The sequence below is a fragment of the Armigeres subalbatus genome, chromosome 3 (genome assembly GCF_024139115.2).
Source record: "Armigeres subalbatus isolate Guangzhou_Male chromosome 3, GZ_Asu_2, whole genome shotgun sequence".
Taxonomy (NCBI): Eukaryota; Metazoa; Arthropoda; class Insecta; order Diptera; family Culicidae; genus Armigeres; species Armigeres subalbatus.
Genome location: NC_085141.1, coordinates 274,306,039 through 274,327,053, shown reverse-complemented (window position 1 = coordinate 274,327,053; position 21,015 = coordinate 274,306,039). Strand labels below are relative to the sequence as shown.

Sequence of the window (21,015 nt, the reverse complement as noted above, 5' to 3'; positions counted from 1 at the left end):
ATGCACCAAACCATGTGCTCACACGGCAACAATCGTGATTTCATAACTATATTCTCCTGAATCTTTTCTCACATCCTCTTGTTACCAAACTCAAACGTGTCTATGGTCATAATCTCATCGTTGCTTATACGAATGATATCTATTTAGAAAGTTCGTTGACGACAGGATTGAAGAAAATTTTTGGCGCCCGAAGCCTGCTGCGGAATTCGACGATCCGCTGGATATTTCGTCGGACAAAGTTTTGCTGATGGAGTAACCTGTTTTCAATCCCGGCTTCATTCCTCGGGATGCATACCTGCCACAAGCCTCAAGGAAATCCTTATCTCTCGCATCGTAGTCGAGCCTTCCCAGCCAGCGTACTTTAGTCATCCCGACCCCACGTTTGAGTTGGGAGAAGGGATCTTCCGAGCCCCCGTTACAGGCAAATATCGTTTTCGTCCTGATTCATTCATCGCTTTCAGTCTGCCGCATACATCTACTCATCATGCATCGAACCAAACTCATGCTAGCCGCACTAAGGAAATTTCCTTCGCTAACGCCTCTAGCTTCCCACCAGGACGCGCAACAGCCGCAAGCGCAGAGAAAGCCTCTAATCTACTCAACACAGTCGCACTCTTCCTGCCTTCGATCACCAGTCGTCCTGGTCCTGTGTTTGGGTTTGGTGACAGCGGCTTCCGCACTCTTCTTTCCGGCAAGTATCAACCATCTATGGACGTTTTCCTGTGTGAAAATTCTTCAGTTTTTAGAGATACCATGCAGGATTCTACTCTACCGCAATTAATGCCTGTGATCAGCGAATTTACGTTGCGCTCAGCTTTTACTGCTGTCAACCATTGTCGCCAGACTTTGAATCAACTTTCAGCTGCCTCATGCTCGAGATTGTCACCGGGACGCATATTTGCCGACTGCCCTGAGGAAGCCCCGAATCCCCTTAACACGGTCGAGCCAATGCCGCCAGCGATCAGCAGTCGTCGCGGTCCTGTGCTTAAGGCAGGAATTAGGGGCTTCCGAGATCCCGACGACGGCAAGCACGATCAACTTGAAATGGTTTATCCTCCTGATTGTGTTCCGAATCCTATCACCGCACGGCTTTCATCCGAAATCGCCATATACTACTAAAATGTTGGCGGTATGAACGACCTCATAAACGACTACAAACTGTATTACCAGTATTAGATTACATTATTTATTTATTCACACTAAGGCCGAAGTGGCCTGTGCTATATATGAGAGTCTTCTCTATTCGGCTCGGTCCATGGCTACACGCCGCCAACCACGCAGTCTAAGGAGGGTTCGCAATTCATCTTCCACCTGGTCGATCCACCTTGCCCGCTGCGAACCTCGCCTTCTTGTGCCCGTCGGATCGTTGTCGAGAACCATTCTGGCTACGTACCCGGCCCACCGCAGTCGTCCGATTATCGCGGTGTGAACGATGGATGGTTCTCCCAGCAGCTCATGCAACTCGTGGTTAATTCGCCTCCTCCACGTACCGTCCGCCATCTGCACCCCACCATAGATGGTTCACAGCACTTTCCTATCGAAAACTCCAAGTGCGCGTTTGTCCTCCACGAGCATCGTCCAGGCCTCGTGTCCGTAGAGGACTACCGGTCTAATGAGCGTTTTGTAGATTGTCAGTTTGGTACGGCGGCGAACTTTATTCGATCGAGGAGCGTCTTGCGGAGTCCAAAGTACGTACGATTTACGTCCCCGAATTTCTCTGCTGGTATCATTTTCGGCAGTCACCAGTGAGCCCAAGTACACAAATTCTTCTACCACCTCGATTTCGTCACCACTGATGCAAACTCGCGGTGGGTGGCTCACATTGTCTTCTCTTGAACCTCTTCCTATCATGTACTTCGTCTTCGACGTGTTGATGACTAGTCCGATCCGCCTGGCTTCCCTCTTCAGTCTGATATAGGCTTCCTCCATCTTCTCAAAGTTACGTGCCATAATATCTATGTCGTCGGCGAAGCCAAAAAGCTGGACGGACTTATTGAAAATTTTACCACTCGTGTTAATCCCTGCTCTTCGTATTACCCCTTCCAAAGCGATGTTGAATAGCAGACACGAAAGACCATCACCTTACCGTAACCCTCTGCGGGTTTCGAAGGGACTCGAGAATGCATCTGAAACTCGAACTATGCACATCACCCGATTCATCGTCGCTTTGATCATTCGTGTCAGTTTATCCGGAAATCCGTGTTCGTGCATTAGCTGCCATAGCTGGTCCCGAACGATTGTACCATATGCGGCTTTGAAGTCCATGAATAGATGATGTGTGAGCAGGTTGTATTCGCGGCATTTCTGCAGTACTTGGCGAATGGCGAACACCTGGTCCGTGGTGGAGCGTTCGCCCATAAAACCCGCCTGGTACTGCCCCATGAACTCCCTTGCAATTGGTGCTAGTTGTAGATGGGACACACGACACCTTTCATCCACTCCTGCGGCAAAACTTCCTCCTCCCAAATCTTGGTAATGACCCAGTGCAGCGCTCTAGCCAGTGCCTCACCACCGTGTTTAAATAGCTCTCCTGGTAGTTGGTCAACCCCAGGGGCTTTGTTGTTCTTCAGCATGTCAATCTCATCCTGGATTTCCTGGAGAGCCGAAGCCGGTAAAATTATGTCCTGCACGCGTTCTCCCAGGTCCATCGCCATACCGCCATCTTCGTCTGCCACATCGCCATTCAGTTGCTCTTCGTAGTGCTACCGCCACCTTTGGATCACCTCACGCTCGTTCGTAAGAAGGTTCCCGTTTATGTCCTTACACATATCAGGCTGTGGCAGGTGGCCCTTACGTGAACTTCTCATAGAACTTTCGTGTGTTATTAGCGCGGTACAGTTGCTCCGTTTTTTCACGGTCTCGATCTTCCTGCTGGCGCTTTTTCCTCCGGAAAATCGAGTTTTGTCTGTTCCGCGCCCGTTTATATCGTGCCTCGTTCGCTCTCGTGCGGTGTTGCAGTAATCTCGCTCATGCTGCATTCTTCTCTTCTACTAACTGCTCAGTGCTCACATTCGCCGTCATACCAGTCGTTTCTCTGCCACCCAATCACACGTTGGCGCATCTTCCCCAGCACTATAAAGCCGGTTCCCAGCTCATTGGTGGTGCCACAGCCTTGGTAAAAGGTAGCCGCTCGATGCTCGCTTTTCCACACTTTCTGTCCTGTCCAGCAGATTTTCTGCAGTGCTACGACGTCAAAGTTGGGATCGTAGATTATCCTGTCGCCACCTGCGAAACCTAGCGACTTGCAGTTCCATGTTCCAAGCGTCCAATCGTAATCCTTTATTCGTCGCCTAGGTCGTTGCCGATTGTATCGAGTCGTATTATCTTCTATATCGTTCGTAATGGTTGTTTTTAAATGCGGCTTATAGACTAACGCAAAATGAACTCCCCCAAGAAATTATGACGTTTGAGCAGGTCTTGAACAAAAGTTCATTTTGCGTTCATTATGCGACCCGCTCAAACGCCATAATTTCTTGGGGGAGTTCATTTTGCATTAGTCTATTGGGCCTGAGCAAACCTTCTGTCTCGTCGGAGGGCAGTCGTGTCAGGGCTGTTTAGCGTCCTACCTAACACCAGGACTTGGGCTTGTGCGCTTTGAGCGGCACACGGTCGTTTGGCGGAGCCTACTTGCGGGTACATGCAGCTTTCTATAGAGGTTTAACAGGGCCCACTGTCAAACCCCACCACATCCTAGGCAGGCGCTCTATTCGAAGGAACCACAAAACCTCGCGGCCGTGATTTTTACACGCAAACAAAATATTGTCATACTTTTTGCCTTTATCCTCTGCCCATACTCACGAACAAAGCAAGAAAATTACAGGCAGTATGTTCGCGCGTATGCGGCGTTTTTGGTAGGCTCTTCTACACTCTTTTCTTACTCGTGATGCGAGTATTTCCACCACTGCACTATGGTCCAGGATACAGATTTACGCGGAAAGATGAATTTTACGCCAAAACTATATTTTTTAGAAAAAACTGTTGTTCTACAAAATTGTTCGAAATAGTAAGGCCATCATTATGGTTTTACCAAAAAATAGGGTGGCCCATCATATAAAAAAAATTAGAAAATATTTTTTTTATTTCTTGGAATATTGACATGTTATGTTCTACAAAGTTGTAGCGTAGCTTATTCCAATCAATTTTGCTAAAAAAACTTTTTCTGTAGCTCTTAAGTTGGCTGATTTAGAGCAATTTTACCTAATTGGATTAGGGTGTACCTCAAAAAAACAGTATTTTTGATCTAATTTTTTTGTTTTAGATTTCTCGAAAAAGTCGTCTTCAGGTGACTTTTAGAGCTCGAAAAAATGCAACTTTTGATGGGTAAATATGCACAATATCTTTTTCCGATCAAAAGTTATATTCATTTTTCTGTCAAATTACATTTTTTTCATAAGTTGATATCTCCGGTTAGGGCAGACCAAAATAATATGTTTACACGGCATTTGAAAGATAAATTAATATTCTTTATTATGTCAAAAAATTGGGGGTATGTTATTTTTTTATCTCAAGTTTTACCAATTTTACTAAAATCATGTTTTTTCAAATAAATTAATATAACTCTACAATGGAAAAAGATACAGACGATATTTTTATAGCAAAACACGCGTTTTGAAAAGCCCCAAAAGTCTTCAGAAGGTGACGTTCGTGAAAAATCAAAAATAAAAATCTACATCTTTAACACTTTTTATAAGTTTTATCATTAACACCGTATTGCAAGATTAACGAGAAAAGATGCATTTTCGGCCTTGAGTATAATTTTAAGAAAAAAAATTTGTTCTACAAAGTTGTTCTGGATACTTGGGCCCTTATTATAGAGTTACCGAAAAATAGGGTGGGCCATTTTATAAAAATGTGAAATTTTCATTTTTTTATTTTGCGGAATATTGACGTAAAATGTTCTACAAAGTTGTAGCGCAGCTTTTTCCAATCAACTTTGCTATATAAACTTTTTATGTAGCTTTTAAGCTCACTTGTTTAGAGTAATTTTACTTACCAGGATTAGGGTGTCCCTCAAAAAACAAGATTTATGATCTGCTCATTTCATTTTTTATTTTTCACGGATGTTACCTTCTGAAGACTTTTGGGGCTTTTCAAAACGCGTGTTTTGCTATAAGAATATCGTCTGTATCTTCTTCCGTTGTCGAGTTATATCAATTTATTTGGAAAAACATGATTTTAGTAAAATTGGTGAAACTTGAGATAAAAAAATAACATATCCCCAATTTTGTGACATAATGAAGAATATTAGTTTCTCTTTAGATGCCGTGTAAACATATTTTTTGGTCTGCCCTAACCGGAGATATCAACTTATGAAAAAATGTAATTTTGACAGAAAATGATTATAACTTTTGATCAGAAAAAGATATTGTGCATATTTACCCATCAAAAGTTGTATTTTTTGAGCTCTTAAAGTCACCAGAAGACGACTTTTTTGAGAAATCTGAAACAAAAAATTAGATCAAAATACTGTTTTTTTGAGGTACACCTAATCCAATTAGGTAAAATTGCTCTAAATCAGCCAACTTAAGAGCTACAGAAAAGTTTGTTTAGCAAAATTGATTGGAATTAGCTGCGCTACAACTTTGTAGAACATAACATGTTAATATTCTGAGAAATAAAAAATATTTTCTAATTTTTTTATATGGTGGGCCACCCTATTTTTTGGTATGACCATAATGATGACCTTACTATTTCGAACAATTGTGTAGAACAACAGTTTTTTCTAAAAAATATAGTTTTGGCGTAAAATTCACCTTTCCGCGTAAATCTGTATCCTGGACCATAGTGCACTGCCCTGGACATAAATGTATCATCGTGTTAGTCTCATGATATACGAATGCAAAAATGGTAGCTCATCTTAGAAACCTTGCAGTTAACAACCGTGGAAGTTCTTAATGAACACTAAGCTGCAAGGCGGCAATGTCTCAGTGGGGGATGTAATAATAAGACGAAGAAAAAGTTCCTTGTTATTCAGTTCCCAGTTCATAGTTTTCTGTTCTCAATTCTCACTTCTAATTTCTCACTCCACTTCTTTTAACTTTTTTCCTACATTATCACTTCTGATTTCTCATTGCTCACTTCTCATATCGCATTCTTCACTACTCGTAATCTGAAGTAAAACGGCCAAACGGAATTCGTTCGGTCAAACAACATTCGATCAAATGGGCTGACACCTTCTCAACGTTTTCACCCTTTCTGCAATCCTCTCATCATCTGCTCAGTGCTGTGTACTTCGCAAAACTACAAAGTAGAAGGAATGGAATGGGGCTGGTATTGAAGCCGCGATCTCCTGCGTATGAGGCAGAAGTGGTAGCATCACCACTATGCCCGTTATTTTAATAGGAATTACTTTTGAAAAAATATAGAACAGAAGTTATTTAGCATAGCCGAAATTAGTGAACAATAAAAAAAAATACAGTCGCCTCTCCACATCTCGATATTGAAAGGACCATTGAGATAGGGAGAGATCGAGGAATGGAAGGAAAATTGAAATGGGTACTAGATCCAGAAAAACTCGTTGCTATGAAAAACGACAACAAAACCAATGTCGTTTCCTGTTGTTGATGTGTTTGTTATTGTCCAAAGATGGTCTAGTAGCCTGAAAATATGAACATATCGACATAAAGAGAGTGAATCCTGAACAAAATATGATCAGAACCCATCGAGATAGAGAGATATCGAGTTAGGGAGGTTATCGAAATATGGGAAGCCCAAATGTAAGTAGATTGAAGGGACTGAGGAAACCATCGACATAGGGAGAGATATCGAGATATAGAACATCGAGATGTGGAGAGTCGACTGTAATTGTAAATCAATAGTAACATAATTGTTTTTAATTGTTTCACTATTTTGACACGAAAGCGATTATAAAAGCAATAAAAGGAAACATAAAAATGTTTCAGATCTTTGTTGTTGAAACACTTGGATAGTTACCATGGAATGGCAAGGGGTTAACTAGATGTTTATCTCATTGACGGATTCCTTTGATGGCATTTATGTGCCGTTTTTCTAGGTTTTTCTTAAAAACGATCTATCAGATTCAGGTGTTCATATTCTAATCACATAATCCAATTAGGAACAGTATTTTATTGAACTTTCTAATTGTTTGTTATAGTTTTCAGTGGTGAAACTTTCTCGGCACCCTAGGCATAGTGTATCCATTGTACTTTCCACACAAGATGCATACTCATGCAATGGCGGGCATAGAAAAGCTTTAAATTAATAACTGAGGAAATGCTAATAGAATACTAAGTTGAAAAAGCAAGCCAAGCTCCAGTTGGAATGTAGAGCCATTGAAGAAAAAGAAGAATAAAAAACTTGGAAGCATTAAATAGAAAATTAAATGGTTGTCCAATAGTTGCTAACAATAAATTTCTTGCTGTGGTCCATGTCGACTGTTAGACAGCGACCGCAATGGAATACTGGTGGACTTTGAATTTTGTAAATAATTTCATTAAAAGGCCTTCTTATTTGGTGGTGGAAAGCAGAAAACAAATGGTTCTGTTTATAAATAATTACCTAATCGCAAAAGCATAACTGTAGAATGATTTAACAAACCGTATATACATGTCGTACCTAACTCGTAAATTGGAACGAATGCGCAAGCGTCATGTCGCCCCGCCTCCCACACACAAATTCGAAAGACTGCCCTGCCTCTCAACCCGGCCCTGTTCTTCTCTATTTAGGTTTAATCGCACGACACCGTTCCTTCATCAGCCCGGCATGTATAATCCGGAAGACTATCATCGTCATTTCAATAATCAATCGCAACCATCCGCCATGCTCGACCAGAGCTTTCTCAGTGAAGTATCCGGTCAACCGACGTCACTGCCAATGTACCACCATCAACAAGCGATGGCCACATTCCAACAACAGCAACAACAACAACAACGGGCCACTCCACTGATTATGGATAGGTCGTACCACACTGAAAGTGGATATTACCAGCCAAGGTGCTTTTACAGTCTTTATTTTAATTCAGTTATTCATTCCGTACCCTCATTTTCCTTACCCTGCTTATTCTATCCTCGAATCATCAACATAACTCATGCTTCCTCTACCTTCTTCAGTTGCTTTTGACAAATGCGAATTATTATTTGCGGCACCCTTCAACAGATTAACCTTCCCTTTTGCATGGCTGTATTCTGTTTGTAGATTAGTAGTCAGCTAAGATACTTATAACACTTATTCTTGATTACTCGAGACGGATTCAGTCGGTTTTCTTATACATACTAACATTAATACTCTAATGCTAATGGGATGGGTAATCGAGGGAAAATATCATTGATCGAGTCTCTACGCTGTCCCTCGCAGGTTGGACAATACAGATGGATCACTGCGACAGGAACCGAGCGCCATAGCCATGATGGAACCGGAGCGCCTTACTCCACGAAAGTTCCCTGAGATACATCCGATTGTGAGTGTATCGTCTGGATTGCTAGTGACTGCCAAGAATCGTCTGACAATCAACGGTACCACTGACTTGGTAAAAATTTGGAGCTTAGGTGAGCCGGTCATCGATTTGCGGGTAAAGATCAATTAGCAATATCGGTCCATTATTTCAGGAACGAATGAACCTACACGTAAGCTGTTTCAATCTTATCCTGGGCCTTTGGTCAAAGACAAGACACACAAAAAGTCAGTGATTGAATTTTGCGAGGAACAACTTCGAAACGGTCCAATTGCTGGACTTGGGCATGCCATCATGAAGTCACGTGGAAATTCACTCAATAGTTTACAATCGCTGGGTTCGAACGTAAATCGTGGTTCATACACCCTACTGTGGAATTATATAATCCTACTTTTGAGACAAAATGGCGTAATATAGTTATTTTATCTTTTCATGAATGTTTAGTTTTTTTATTCGGGTAAATATTTCAGACGTTCGTCGGAACTGATATTTCGGAGCTTTTGATGCAGAACAAACTGGAATTCCCATTCGATTCACACCAGGCAAGCGTACGATCAGCGAATGTTAGTGGAAGGAATTCATCTCTATCGAATGTCGATCGTGCACCACGAGAGCAGCACGGAGATGGCCTTGGTGATGAAGACACCGCGGAACAGTCGGAAATTGCTGATGCTTCTGTTGAACTTGAACAACATTCGAGCGACGAAAAGAAAGAGCAACTCAGCGAATTGGAAATTACCGATAAGTTTAGAAATTATTTAATCTATGGCAACATAAGTGACGCACTGGAATGGGCAACAGAGAATAATCTTTGGGGGCATGCATTGTTCCTGGCGTCAAAAGTTGATTCGCGGCAGCATGCAAACGTGATGATGAAGTTCGCCAATAAACTAACTTTGAACGATCCGTTGCAAACACTTTATCAGTTGCTCAGTGGAAGAACTCCGTCGGCTGTTACTTGCGTGCTTGACGAAAAGTGGGGCGACTGGCGACCACATTTGGCTATGCTCATGTCAAACAGCTCTGCCAAGCCGGAATTGATCAAGAAATCCATTACGACATTGGGCGATTCACTGTACAATCGCGGCGATTTGTATGCGGCTCATTTCTGCTATCTGCTGTCGGATGTTAATTTTGGAAAGTTCTCCGATGTGAAACCGGAGAGTGGAACCACTATTAATGCCAATACTGTAGTACGATTAGTTTTGCTCGGATCGGCCCATCTGCAACGCAGTTTCAAGGAGTTCTCCACGAATGAATCCATAATGATGACTGAAATCTACGAATATGCCCGTTCTTTGAATGAAGAACGTTACTCCATTTCAGAATTGCAAGTAGGTTTTTTAGATCAGCGTTTGTGTTTAAGGTGTACTCAACTCATCTCGTTATAGTTCTATAAATATCTACTGGCCTGCCGCATGTTGGACCATGGAATGCAACTCAAATGTTTGCTGTATATGGAACAAATCGCCGAGCAGATCCAACAGGATCCTTATCGATTTGATTCTGAATTCATCAGAAAGGTATGCTGTGAGCTTGCTTGTGTTATTGTGTCTGATGGCGAATTTACTTTACATTTTATATTTTTGTCTCATAGGTTTACACACTCGGTGATCGTTTGAAATTCTACGATCCCGTGTTGGAGAAGGCCTTAGACGAATCTGTAGATAACACTGGTCAAGGCAATATCTACGCAAACGTTGAAGATCCGGCTTGGTTGCAAAGGCTATGTGCAATACTTACAAACTACAATGTACGATCTTCATTTTTCTTTATTCAATCTCAAGTTTTAATTGAAGATTATTATTCTGCAGGCTGCTAGTTACGTTGCCGAACCAATCTATGACAACTCTCCCGATTACAGTAACTATAATAACTACGGTTCTGGTGGCGAACATTTGATTGAACAACAGTCACAGCCTGTCAACCAGGACTCAGCTGTCAACATGGACTCTAAAGAAATCAATAAAGAATTTACTGAGATCAATCAACAGCTTGGTCGTTTAAACTTACAGTACGTAGAAGGTTACGATCCGAATGCGCAACAACTACAGCAACAAACGCCAATACACCATCAATATGATCATCAGCTAGCAGCACCAAGTTATGACCAAGGCTATGATTCGATAAATCAGTCATCCCTTCAGGATGATACCCACTTGCAGCAACAACAAGCATCACACGATACATTCGATCAGCATCAACAGCAGCAACAACAAGCGTCATACCCGTACGCTTATGACGGTGCATCGGCCCAACCCAGCATGTTCACGCCATCCCCTGTGTCGAATCAGGACCCTCAACAACCGAGTCCCTACGACTACTGGAATTCCAATGCCGAGGTAAGTCCCTATTTTAAACTTGCAAATTCACTATCTGACCCTTGAGTTAGGATCTATTTATTGCTGTTTAAGTTCCTTGGTCCGAATTAGACGTACTTAGTAGTGAACCCCATGCAGAAGATACAAGCTTGCCCTCTTACATAATATTCCCCCTTTTCCAATACTTGGAATGCAGCCGGGTTCGAAACGAGTCGCGTCCGTGTCCGCTAGACAGCAGCAGGGTGCATCCCCTGCGCGCTCGGGTACAACCACCGCCGCCGATACCATACCCGAGTACGAGGAGAAATCGCTAGATACACCCTACTCCTCGTCACCAGTACCGCCCGGACATAACCACGATTCGCACCCAGCTGCGCCTTCGTCATCCTCGTCTCTACCGCCAGCCGCTGGTAGGGACTATGGCGGTGGCTTGGCTGCGGGCGGTGCTGGTCTCAACTACGTAAGTAGCAGCGATAGCAGCTCTCCGCTATCAGAAACATACCGTCCTGCTGACGATTGTCGTGTAAAGCCAGCTATTTCCGCCACTGCTGCTGCTGCTACCGATGCCGCCTCCGTCACTGCAGCCGCAACCGCTAGTCGCAAGCAATCCCTTAGTCAGAGAACATGCTTTAAGCAAGTCCAATTCCACCTTAATAATATTGCTCTATCTGCTCCCTTGCTCAAGAATAGATTCAGCGCCAGTAACAGATTATGCACAGCTGTCACAAGTGCTGTTACTAACACTACTGCTTCCAGTACAGCCACCAGTACTCAGGCGAGACTGTTGAATCAGATCCCGATATTGAGAAATGTCCGAAAAACGAGAAAGAAACGTAAAAAAGTCAAACCTTCGGAAGCTGCCCGCGAGGAATGTCACCAGAAGGAGGTCTTGGCCAATCTGCCGCCTTCCAAAGCTTTTCTCTATTCGTGTCTGAACAAGTCCGCGGGCGCTCCCCCCAGTTTGAAGGATATTGTCTACAACGGCACGTATCCCATTGATCAGCCGTTTTGTAGTCGGTTCAAGAACTGTAGCTTCAGTCTCAGTAGTACCGATACCGATTTGGACAGTGCACGAGAATTTGAAGCACGTATCCGACAGATTCAGGCGGAATCTACAGCAGATCATCTGCTGAGGAAAAGAAGCACCGGTGGGGGGAATTACGTCAAAACTTTTGCTATTGATGAGCCAATATAGGCTCTTTGTGTGTAGTTTCGGAGTTGCTGTACATGTAGTGTGTGATTATGGAGCCTATGCTTAGCCCAAATATCGTAGGAAACTTGCTTATCTTCTGGGGAAAACATATTGCTATTTCATTGGCACAATTATATGTTCTAAATTTAGTCATTAAGCGATATGTCTATCTAACTGTGTTTCGAATAGCGTAAACATATTCACCTTCTATGTTTTAGGTGAATATAATTTATTTTGACAATATATGACTCTAATAAACAATAATCAACTAGAAAAGAAATAGGCGTTCATAATCCGATCATAACTAGTCATCATGTACCATATTAGGCATAAAAGGTGTCCACGATAAAATCGCAACACACATTAAGTGCTGTAACTTTTTTCCCATTAGGTGTATTTTTATCGTATTAGGTCCTAATGATTGTAATTGAGGGGGTCAATGGCAAAGGGGTTTACGTGGCAAAAGCTAATAGCCTATTCAGATTACGCCAATAATGACATAATAATTGGCGTTTCAGGGTAAATACGCTTTATGATGTCATTATTTACGTAATATTCCATACATTTTGCGCTGTCAAAAGATACCCGCTAAAAACAGTCATGAAGAATTTATTACGAACAATTATTACGAGAGAGCTTTCGTTCTAACTGGAATGCAGGGAGAAATTCAACAAAACAAAACTGACAAGCGTCACGCTCTCTTTGCCAGAGAGAAAATTCTCTCTGTTTTCATTTCGTTTCGTAGTTGACAGTCATGCTCTTTCTGTCGCAGCAGGGTCGAATGCATGTTCGATGGAAATCTTCTGAGCACTGAAGAATAACTCGGATTGTGATGGTTTTGTGGAAAGCATTTTATATATGATGAAAAATAATGATGATAATTATTTATTCTCCACTTATTCAACATGAATTGTTTAAAAAACAGATGCTCTCTAGAATTAACATGAAGTATTTAACTTAAACCTAGATTTTATAGAACAAATCGAATAAATTTTTAAAGTTCAAGGGCCAATGCGGAAGACAATTTAAAACGTAGGAATGGTTGTAAAACGAATATATTTGATGAATAAACATGATTTCATAAATTGTTTTAATTCTGCTCCTTGAATGGCTTAATATACTTTGGATTTCAACATTTTTCACGTGGGACAACTGTACGATTTGAATGGGATGTATATTGTATATATAAAGTAGAATAACCTTAAATAAAACATGGATTGGTAATGCATTAATTCATCCAAAATCCAGTTTAAATTATATCACATTCACACGATTCGATTTTGTTAGAAGCTGTATCATTGATTGTCGAGTAGAACGCAATGGTTCAGTTTCCATTTTTGAAAAAAATTAAATTGCTGAGTTGCCCTTCATACATGGAGATACTGGTGGAAATACATTTTAGTTCGATAATATTTCTTGAAAATTGGTCCAATCGTCCATTTTTTATTTATTTGTGAGAATTCCCAAAAGTATCTAAATTTTTCTATCAAATCTCCGTTCGATCATAGTACAGAATCAAAATACTTTTAAACTTAAAAATAAATTGAGGAATAGTCTGATTCCCCGAAGAACGGCGCACCCAACTAATGAATGTAGCTTCGCTCATTATCCTTAATGAGAGCTTCAAATATTCTTCGAAAAATTCCTTTTCTTTATATTTTTTTTCGTAGAAACTTTGTTCAGAAAAAAATGTTCAATTGTCGCCACACAAATGCTTGATTTCGCAAATTAAATTTTAAAACTCTCCTTGAATTCAACCCTGTATTAGCGTGCAAATGAGGAAAAATGGAAACGTCAAGATATATTATCTTGCTGCAGTCTGAACACCTCGTAATAATTGGATACCCTCTCACTTAACAAAGTCATAAATAGCCCAATCTGAATAGGCTATAAAAGTTCCAAGAAAAATGGTGCAAAGTTTTTCAATATTTTTTTCGTTTCATACAAATCGTATGAAAGTTCAAAACATTACTAATTTTCTGTGAATTTTCACATTTTTTTAAAATAACTTACAAATTATATCAACATATTGCCGGCCGCAAAGCTCTAAAACCAAAACATTTTTGCTATAATCAATTCATATTTGACCAAAATGTCAATTACACCACTTTGCTTCTAAGCCTCTCAATTCTTATTAACCACTAATAAAATTCAGAATAATAAAAACATTGCTAATTAAACATGGCAAAATTACGACGAATAATGCCGGTCGGGGCTTACGATGCGCTATACAGCGCACCACTTCCGAAATAAGATTCAACGTATTGACTGTAAGAAAAATCCAACTTCGCTGGCGGCTAATTCGGGTTTCTACTGAATTGATAATATTACTCCAGATCGACAACGACATAAAAAAAAGAACAGGGACCATAAACAAAACACGCTATGGACTGACAACGAACTCCAAAGATCTATAGGATTCCAGTACCTAAGACTCATTTTTTTCCTTTTTTTGAACTGAGGTGAACCAGCCCAGGGCTGAAAACCTCAATAATAAAGAAAAAAACCCTGTCTAATCACCCTAGCGGTGTTGGTGCTCTTCTCGCGCAAAAAAATTCAAATATAAATGAGTATTTTTAGCGTGTTTTGGGCATAAAAAATAGTATTTTGACCATAACTCATAGTACGATCAAGCCAATTTTTAATAGCAAACAATGGGACGATTCCCCGCCGAATGGAATCTGTTCGGAGTAATTCGGACAATGCTAAGTTTCAAAAAGTGTGTCTACAAAATTTGTTCACATACACACGCTCTCTTATATATGAGAGAGGGTGAAAGTAAATAGTCGATTTCCTCTCTTGGGAAAAAATGTTGCAAAAGGCAGTTTTTTTTAAACTAAAGCGAAATATAACCAAATGAAGCATCCACCGGATATAATTATGTCCTCGCTGTTGGATGATGTAGTTTTGAAACAAAAATACTTCCCCCATCCAGCTGGAGACTGCTTTTGCTCCTCGTAGGGTGGTTTTATTACTGGGGGTGCTACGAGCACATGGCTGTCTTTCTCGTCAATGACTGGATGACGGTAATTTGAGCCTTAAGTGCATGCGCTCTCGAATTCAATAACAAAAATCGTTCATGTATACGCACAGCAATTCGACAATTCCGCGTATTTTGAAGGAAACATATTTTAAATATCTGAGGGCACCTTTCTAATTTTATCAAAGGAAGTTCTTGGAGAGGGATCAATTTCCCCCGAATATTTTAAAAGTCAATTCTTGACAGCACTCCAAAAAATCGCTTGTGTATCAATAACAACAATAATTTCAAGACGCAACCCAACGCCATCAACATGTAGCCGAAACATTCACCTACCTATTGATAGTGTTGGTTTGCGTGGGAGTGCTATCAGATTCGTCAAATCGACGTTTGAATCTTTGTTTACGAAAGCAGACTACAGACTACAGTCGTGGTCGTTTGCGGTTCAAGCGCTGCTAAGACGAAAACAATTATGGACTACTTTGAAGGAACATCACAATAAGGCATCGCTGGGACAGAAGGTAACTCTCTTGAAGAAAATTACGAATCAGAACTATCGAGTTGGAGAAAGCATGGAAATGTATTTAGAAGATATTCTGAAGAATTACGCGAGATTGGAGAGCTCTGGATTCAAATTGCAAGAATGTCTCAAGGTCGCCTTAATTCTCCGAGAACTTCCAGATTCATTCAATCCTCTGACGACAGCTTTAGAGGCTCGCAACGAAGACGATCTTAAACTCGGCATGGTGATAATAAAACTAATTGATGAAGCCGAAATGCAGTCGAAACAGAGAAGAGGGAATAGAAGAACAAGCCTTGAAAATCGCGGGCAGAGGTAAGCAGCTAAAATCTACATCCTGTTACTTCTGTGGAATGCAAGGTCACCGGAAGAAAGAATGCAAAGCGTTTCTTGCGGAACAACATTCAAATGCAAAACGTAAGAAGAAGCATCAGAAAGAAAAAGAAAAAAAAACAGTTCGAGAAAACGATCGCAGAAAGCCTTTACTTTTATGGTTCGGAACTGTGTTAATCCAACAAAATCCTGGATAGTGGACTCGGGTGCGACTTCCCACTTGGCCAGCGATCAAGAGTTATTTCAGCGATTGGATAGATCAGCACGACCTGTGATTTCTTCAGCCAATAGAAAACTGATTCATATCGCCGGAATCGGTGATTGTTTGATTCAATGCATGAATAACAGAGGTGAGGTAATTAAAGTCACGTTGACAGAAATTATCTACGCACCGGAACTTAAAGGAAATCTTATTTCTGTGACTAAACTGGCGAAAAAGGGTCATTAAAATTACAGTAAGGTCACGGCTCCGATTACAGACTTGCTAACGAAGGAGAACAAAAAGTTTAAATGGACAAAAGAGGCTGAAGAGGCGTGCCGAGAGTTGAAAGCGGTCCTCACGGTACTCGGAAACCCGGATTTTGGAAAGGTTTTCACTATCGAGTCTGATGCTCCCGACAGGGCGGTAGGAGCGGCCCTGGTGCAAGACCAAGACGGCGTCACAAGAATAATAACCCGAGCAAAGTCTGATAACATAATGAGAGCATATAGAAAACATATTTTGATATTGATATCAAATTGAAATCATAATTTGTTTTCAAATATGAATCATCATGACTGATTACATATTTTGATCTCATTTTGCTGTTGATTTCTAAATTGTATGATCTGACATCAAACTGTGTACTTATTTTGTTATCGGAACCAATATCTAAATTAGTTTTCGATTTGCTCTCATCGATAGCAGGAATAGTTTTCGGTTTGACATCACAGTAAAATTTTTCTGCTGTAGATTTTGATCTTTTAACCGTTAAAACGACCAAAAGGATATCAACCTGAGTTAAGATACTTTAGCAAAAAGCTCAATCGTAAGCAACGTCGTTATTCTGCCATAGAGAAAGAATGCCTGGGCGTGCTATCCGCAATACACCACTTCCGTCATTACGTGGAAGGAACGAAGTTCCGCGTGATCACCGACGCTAAAAGCCTGTTGTGGCTCTTCAACGTCGGAACGGAGACAGGAAATGCCAAATTACTGCGATGGGCGCTTCGCGTACAGTCTTATGACTTCGAACTGATCCGTGGAAGAGGCAGGAGTGGCCGAAAGTTCTCGCGCCGTGGTGTCGTATCAAAGTTTGTAGAACAAGTCATTGTGTGCGATTGTTAATAGGCGGTGTGTTATCGTGTGTGGCCTTGGTCCAGTAAAGGTTTCTTGCCAAGCCGTTAAACCGTCCGTGGCACCACAACCGAAATCCCAGTGGCCATTTCTGACTCCACCATCAGAAGTTCTCCCGGGGCACGCCGGAAGGGGGACGCATCCGTTTTCCACGCTCCCTAGGCAGGACGAGTCAGCAAGCGCAACCGTAATTTCCGTTCCCCTAGTGACGACTAGGGAAATCGAAGAATGTTGTCCGATGATTGAGTGAGCCGACCGCCAACCAGCAGCAGAAAGGCAATCCGCCTACCCCCGGCGGCAAAAGAGCTTCGTCGTCGAACGAGAGCGTAGCAGCGAATTCACCGCCACCCCCTTTCCGTTCATACATCGGCGGCGCCAGCATCGTCTCCATGTAAAGGTCTGTGAGTACCCACCACCTATTATATTCATGCACATGACTATTTAATTCACGCCGCAACATCACTGCCCAGACGGACGCAAGTATGTGTCGATAAATAGTAGCGAATTAAACAGCGGCAAAGTGATAGTTCCATCTATAAAACTATTCTGAAAGTTATTTCATCGAAAACCTTAATGTCCGAAGCAAAATTGTACGCGTTATAAATTCGATTCGTTCATCCGTTGGAAGTTTATTGCAATTAAACCGTGTCAAGCGTATCTGGATGCTCCATTGTTTTGCTGCACAGCGCACTATAGATCGTCATCGAGCCTCGATATTCTGCTGGGACGCACACACGTAGTGAACAGAAGATTGTGTTATCGTTGGCTATTCCTCTTCGCTCTCAATGGCAAGCATGCAGCGTACTCCACCTACTGCTAGTAGTATCGCAAACAACACACCATCGGCAAACAAGCGACTACGATCTGACTGGGAAAGTAATGTGCCTCAGGCAGATGATGAGGATGTTCAATCGGTATCATTGGAAGGCATCATGAGGACGATGATGAAGCAATTCGCGGAAACCAGACAGCTGATTGACACAGTACGAAGCGAAATCAACAATCAAATCGTCGCTGTTAAAACAGAATTAAAGTGTGACATCGAATCGTTGAAAATAGAGTGCACAGAGAAATTTCAACAACAGGATGCTGCTTTGGAGTCGCTGGAGAAGAGGGTGGACAATGTATCCCAAACACTTGGAGCATTAGCTAATCGTAATGAGCTCATCATTAGTGGCATACCTTTCCAAAACGACGAACGCTTGAATACAGTACTCGAGGACATCAGTAAGCACCTGGACATCAACAGATCTTCCCTATTGGCAGCAGCACGGCGTATGGCACCCAGCAGTAGTTCGGACAAAACAGCCTCATCGTAGTTGAGTTTGCACTGAAGTCAACACGGGATCAGTTTTACAGTGCTTATCTGCGGAAGCGTGATCTTAAGTTGAAACACATCGGGATGGACTCTGATCGTCGTATTTATATCAACGAAAGTCTCACCGTCGAAGCAAGGAAACTGAAATCGGCTGCGCTGAATCTGAAGAAAGCGGGTAAACTGACATCGGTATATACCAAGCATGGAGTGGTCCATGTGAAGTCTGCAACTGGTGGGCCATTCAACACGGTACGGTCCGAAGATGAGCTGGATAAATTTTCGTAACTATGTATTTCGTTCACTTTGCATAGCATGTTTAATTTTGTGATTGTATAACTTTTGTTTTTGAAATATGATGAATGTATATTAGACGAAACTGTTTCGTATTTCATAATAGTTATGCAGCCCTCTAGAAATTGCTTCCTCTATTTTACTGGTTGCCACCATCTCAAAACTACATCTACACGAACATTCCGCGAGCAGTGCTTAACGCTGTTAACATTTTACACGGGAATGCACAGAGTATCTGTGCGCGCAACTTCGCGAAGCTTGATGAAGTACGTGACTTATTGTCTGCATCTAAAGTTGAGATAGCATGCTTTTCCGAATCTTGGCTTACGTCTAAGCACAGCGATCGTAGTATTGGCATCTCGGGCTACTCAGTTGTGAGAAATGATAGGACATGTAGGCGTGGTGGAGGTATAGCTGTTTACTATAAAGAGCATCTAACCTGCCACAAAGTTTTCGGTACAACACTGACAGCAGATGCAGCGGATAAAACAGAATGCTTGGCGTTAGAGTTTCGGGTTGGTGAAAACAAAATTCTTCTGATAACCATATACAACCCCCCAAACAACGACTGCTCGAATTTCCTGACAGAAAAACTCACTGATTTCGCAGTTCATTACCAGAATATTATACTGGTTGGTGACTACAACACCGACATGCTGCGCCCTAGTAGCAGGAGTGAAAAATTTTATTCGATGCTCCAAAATTTTTCCTTGATATCTAATAGTGCAGAACCAACACTTCCCCACGCTGTAGGATGTACACAGCTTCATCTCATTATCACCAACAACACAGACAGTATCTTGCGATTTGGACAGGTCAGTTTTCCGAGGTTGTCTTGTCATGACCTAATTTTTGTCTCGATAGACTTCGACATATGTCGGACAAGCAGCCTACACTACTATAGGGACTATACCAAATTCGAACCACATGCTGTGGAGAATGCTATTCTATCTATTCCATGGAACGTTTTTTACCTAATCGAAAACCCTGATGAAGCAATGGAATTTTTTAATTTGCATGTTAAAAGGCGCATGATTCATCCATCCCTCTCCGCAAAAGCAGCAGTCGCCGTCGTCATAACCCATGGTTTTCTGAAAGTGTGAAACTATCACTTTTAGAACGGGACTTGGCGTACAAGGACTGGTTGCAAGCACCAGTGCACTTGAAGGACGTCAAGCGTCGGGTATACAAGATGTTTAGAAATAGAGCCAACGCAAAAATCGCTCTATCCAAGCGACAGTATCTGCATCGGTTACTGGACAGTAGGACACCACCAAATACTCTTTGGCAGCATTTGAAGAGGCTAGGAGTCAGTAAGGATAAATCCTCAAAGCCATGTGAGTTTGATCCTAACGAGATAAACGACACTTTTGCAGCAAATTTTTCAAACAACATGCATAATGAAGCAAGGAATTTCAGTATACCAGCGCCATCGCCGCATAGTTTTTCATTCCGCTCAGTGCAATCCTGGGAAATAGTGAATGCCATTTGGGATATCAAATCGAATGCTCTTGGACTTGACGGATTACCAATTCTTTTCATCAAGATAATCCTTCCACTGGTCGTCCAACACATAAAGCATCTATTCAACATGTTCATCAGAACGTCTACCTTCCCCAACTGCTGGAAGCATGCAAAGATTTTACCGTTGAAGAAAAAGGCACATTTGAACAGCATAAACAATCTGCGACCAATAAGTATTCTTTGTGCCTTATCCAAGGCCTTCGAAAAGCTACTCAAAGCGCAAATGAGTTTGTACATCGATAACAACAACTTGCTAACTGACTGTCAAGCAGGTTTCCGGAGAGGTCAGAGCATCAAAACAGCAGCTCTTCGAGTTTATGATGATATTGGATCTGTCGTAGACAAGAAAGGTGCTGGGATTCTTCTCCTACTGGATTTCTCGAAGGCTTTCGATACCGTTCCGCACTGTAAACTAATATCCAAGCTCGAAATGCAGTTCAACTTTTCTTCTACTGCCGTAAGCCTGATAAAATCGTATCTATACGAAAGAAAACAGACTGTTTTTTGTGGCGATCGATGCTCAAGGAGTGCTGATGTATTGTCCGGTGTACCTCAAGGTTCAGTGCTGGGTCCTCTGCTTTTCTGTTGTCATATAAACGATCTACCGACGGTGCTACGGTACTGTTCCATTCAAATGTTCGCCGATGATGTGCAGATGTACGTGTGTCGACATGGTCCTTGCGCACGTGACCTAATCAGAATGATAAACCATGACCTGGAAAGAGTGGCAGATTGGTGCAGACGAAATGGGCTCCATATAAATAAAACAAAGAGCAAAGCGATGTTTATT

General features: G+C 41.7%; 1 protein-coding gene across 3 annotated transcripts in view; it reads left to right on the top strand.

Moving 5' to 3' along the window:
* The window catches only part of LOC134224455 (protein transport protein Sec16A), a 66,943-nt gene that overhangs the window by 34,973 nt on the left and 10,955 nt on the right, over positions 1-21,015 (top strand). The window contains exons 5-12 of one of the 3 annotated variants that reach the window (XM_062703807.1): positions 7,686-7,952; positions 8,314-8,504; positions 8,565-8,818; positions 8,881-9,744; positions 9,802-9,933; positions 10,008-10,163; positions 10,225-10,752; positions 10,928-11,191. In XM_062703807.1, coding sequence (XP_062559791.1) covers positions 7,686-7,952; positions 8,314-8,504; positions 8,565-8,818; positions 8,881-9,744; positions 9,802-9,933; positions 10,008-10,163; positions 10,225-10,752; positions 10,928-11,191 — 2,656 coding nt within the window. The remainder of the gene's footprint in view (positions 1-7,685; positions 7,953-8,313; positions 8,505-8,564; positions 8,819-8,880; positions 9,745-9,801; positions 9,934-10,007; positions 10,164-10,224; positions 10,753-10,927; positions 11,192-21,015) is intronic. The other 2 variants (XM_062703810.1, XM_062703809.1) reach the window with 2 other exon arrangements.